General features: G+C 64.2%; 1 protein-coding gene across 1 annotated transcript; it reads right to left on the reverse strand.

Annotated features, from left to right (window-relative positions):
• Window positions 1-1,756, reverse strand: GADD45A (growth arrest and DNA damage inducible alpha). The gene is made up of 4 exons (XM_076339967.1): window positions 1,683-1,756; window positions 1,480-1,581; window positions 1,186-1,399; window positions 1-473 (listed from the first exon to the last, which is right to left on the reverse strand). The coding sequence occupies exons 1-4, from the start codon at window positions 1,724-1,726 to the stop codon at window positions 360-362; spliced, it is 474 nt and encodes a 157-aa protein (XP_076196082.1). The 5' UTR covers window positions 1,727-1,756; the 3' UTR covers window positions 1-359.
• Window positions 1,757-2,293: the final 537 nt, after the last annotated feature.

Below are 2,293 nucleotides of genomic sequence, written 5' to 3' on the forward strand. Positions count from 1 at the left end.
TGTAAGTTGCACTTTAAAAGACCATGAAGGGTGTTGGGTGTTTTTTGTAAGTCGGCAGTGCGGCACCCCTGCCTGTCAGGCAGGGCTCATTCCTCCGGCAACGCAGGTGCTGGTCTTCCCTTCGCTTCCACGCATCCCCATCGCTTCGGAGTCACTTTTCTTCAGTCCCACACAAGATGTAGTTCAACTTCAGCCTACCCCCTTGACATCAGTTTTATCTTTTTTTGTTGGTTTTTTTTTTTTACTCCCCCCTCCCCTGTAATCCTTGTGCCAGGGCAGGGAGTTATTTCCTGAGCAACTGCTAAAGTATTGCAAAACTTCAGTGCAATTCGGTTCAGTTCGTTTTCATCCCGGCGCGGTCACCGCTCGGGGAGGTTAATCACTGGCACCCACTGATCCATGTAGCGACTCTCCCGGCAGAAGCACATCAGCTGACTCAGCGCTGGATCCTTCCACTGCGAGGCATGGGGGTTCTGGAAAGAGAGGGGGGGGGCAGGGGGAGTGTTTTAATTGAGAAGCAAAAACCACCCCGACAGAAAGAGAAGGGGGTGGGGGGGAAGCACAGCAGAAAACCCAGGAGCATGAATCATCTTAAATTACCACTAAGGCAAACAAACCAACCAACCCCAGAACCATGTGAGAAGTTTTGCAGCCTTGGACTCCAGGGCAGAGTAGAAAAAATAAAAAAAAAATAAAACAAACCTAAAAAAAGTTTCCTTTGGGCCCTCACAGGTCCCGTGGGGCCCTCTCCGTGCCAGCCCACTTGCCGGATGCGGGTCCGAGCCCCGAGCAAGGGCCGCAGCCGTGCCCCAGGCGCGGTCAGTTCCGGTTTTACCAAATGACATTTTGAAATTGCGCTCGATTCCAGGCTTTGCAGGATAAAAGACGTGCTCTGCATAGTCATCATTGCTTACTGGAAAGACGAGTTATGCCTTATGGCCAGACTGCCACAGTGCGCCGGCTGCCTGTGTCGGGAGGAGCTGCCCGCGCTGCCCAGCACGGGGCTGTCCCCCCGCAGCACCCCGCGTCCCTCGGGAGATGGGGGGGCGGCAGGAACCGGTGGCTAAAGGACTACGAGTGTGTCCTCATCCACTTGCAGCGCTTGCACGACGCAAGACGCACGAAAAGCCAGCACAATGCTCCGAGACCCGGGGCGCTGGCAGTGCTCGGCCCCCCCCGGCTCACCGTGACGAGGACGCAGTGGAGGTCGGCGGGCGGCTCGGGGCCGGCGGCGGGCAGCAGGAGCTGGGCCAGCCGCGCCGGGTTGCTGACGCGCAGGATGTTGATGTCGTTCTCGCAGCAGAAGGCCTGGATCAACGTGAAGTGGATCTGCAGCGCCGCGTCCCCCGCCTCCTCCTCGTCGGCCGCCAGCAGGCACAGCACCACGTTGTCCGGGTCCCTGCGGGGACAGCCGCGGTCACCGGCGGGGATGGGGGAACACCGGGGAATGGGGGGCACCGGGGGGGGGGTGTCACTCACACGTTGAGCAGCTTGGCGGCCTCGTAGACACCGAGGGTGAGGCTCCGCTGGCTCAGCGCCTTGCTCAGCACCTCCTCCAGCGCGTCCCCCGCCTGCTCCATCCTGCCGCCGGGACAAGCACAGACAGGCCGCCATCACCCGGGGCCGACACCCCTCCGCACCCCCGCGTACCGGACCGCGCCCGTACCGTACCGTGCCCGTACCTCCCGGTGGCGCGGTGGTCCCCAGGCAGCTCCTCCAGAGTCATAGTGCAGCCGCGGGGAGGTGCCGCCGCTCGCTCCGCGCCGCCGCCGCCTCTGCGGCACAAAGGCGCCCCGCGGGCGTTATCCGACCCGCGACCGGCCAACCCGCGCCGGCCATATTTGCATACTTCCCGCCCATTGGTTCATGCAAATGAGGCCGCTCCCCTTCGCCGCCGAGAACGGCCGGCCTGACCCCTCGCCCGCGTCGCGGCTGCCGGCCGGGCCGCCACGGGAACCGGCGGGGCGGCGGCTGCTGATTGGTCGGGGGAGGAGCGCGGCCTGTGAAGCGGGCGGGGCGGGGGCTGCGGGCAGCACGCGCCGGGGGGAAGCGGAGCGCGGCCGCTGCAGGCAGCGCGTGTGTGGGGAGCGCTGGTTCCCCCCGCTGAAACGAGCGCGCGCCGCTCCCGGGCCCAGCCGGGGGGGGAGCGGCCAAAGGCCGAGCTCGGCGGGGCCGGTTCGGCCACCGGCTGCGGGCGGGGGTAACGCAGATTTGTTCCCAAAACCGTAAAAAGCTGAAATACAGACGTGAGCTCCCGCGAGGGAAGGGCTCCCCCGGCCGCGGCTGCACCCCT

The sequence above is a fragment of the Aptenodytes patagonicus genome, chromosome 5 (assembly GCF_965638725.1).
Source record: "Aptenodytes patagonicus chromosome 5, bAptPat1.pri.cur, whole genome shotgun sequence".
Classification (NCBI taxonomy): domain Eukaryota; kingdom Metazoa; phylum Chordata; class Aves; order Sphenisciformes; family Spheniscidae; genus Aptenodytes; species Aptenodytes patagonicus.

What these genes read in the sequence shown, in the direction of transcription:
- GADD45A (XM_076339967.1), bottom strand. Translation starts at nt 1,726, where the DNA reads ATGACTCTGGAGGAGCTGCCTGGGGACCACCGCGCCACCGGGAG. An exon ending in GCCGCCAAGCTGCTCAACGT is followed by an intron (nt 1,400 to 1,479) that starts GTGAGTGACACC and finishes CTGTCCCCGCAG; the next exon opens with GGACCCGGACAACGTGGTGC. An exon ending in TCCACTGCGTCCTCGTCACG is followed by an intron (nt 474 to 1,185) that starts GTGAGCCGGGGG and finishes CTCTCTTTCCAG; the next exon opens with AACCCCCATGCCTCGCAGTG.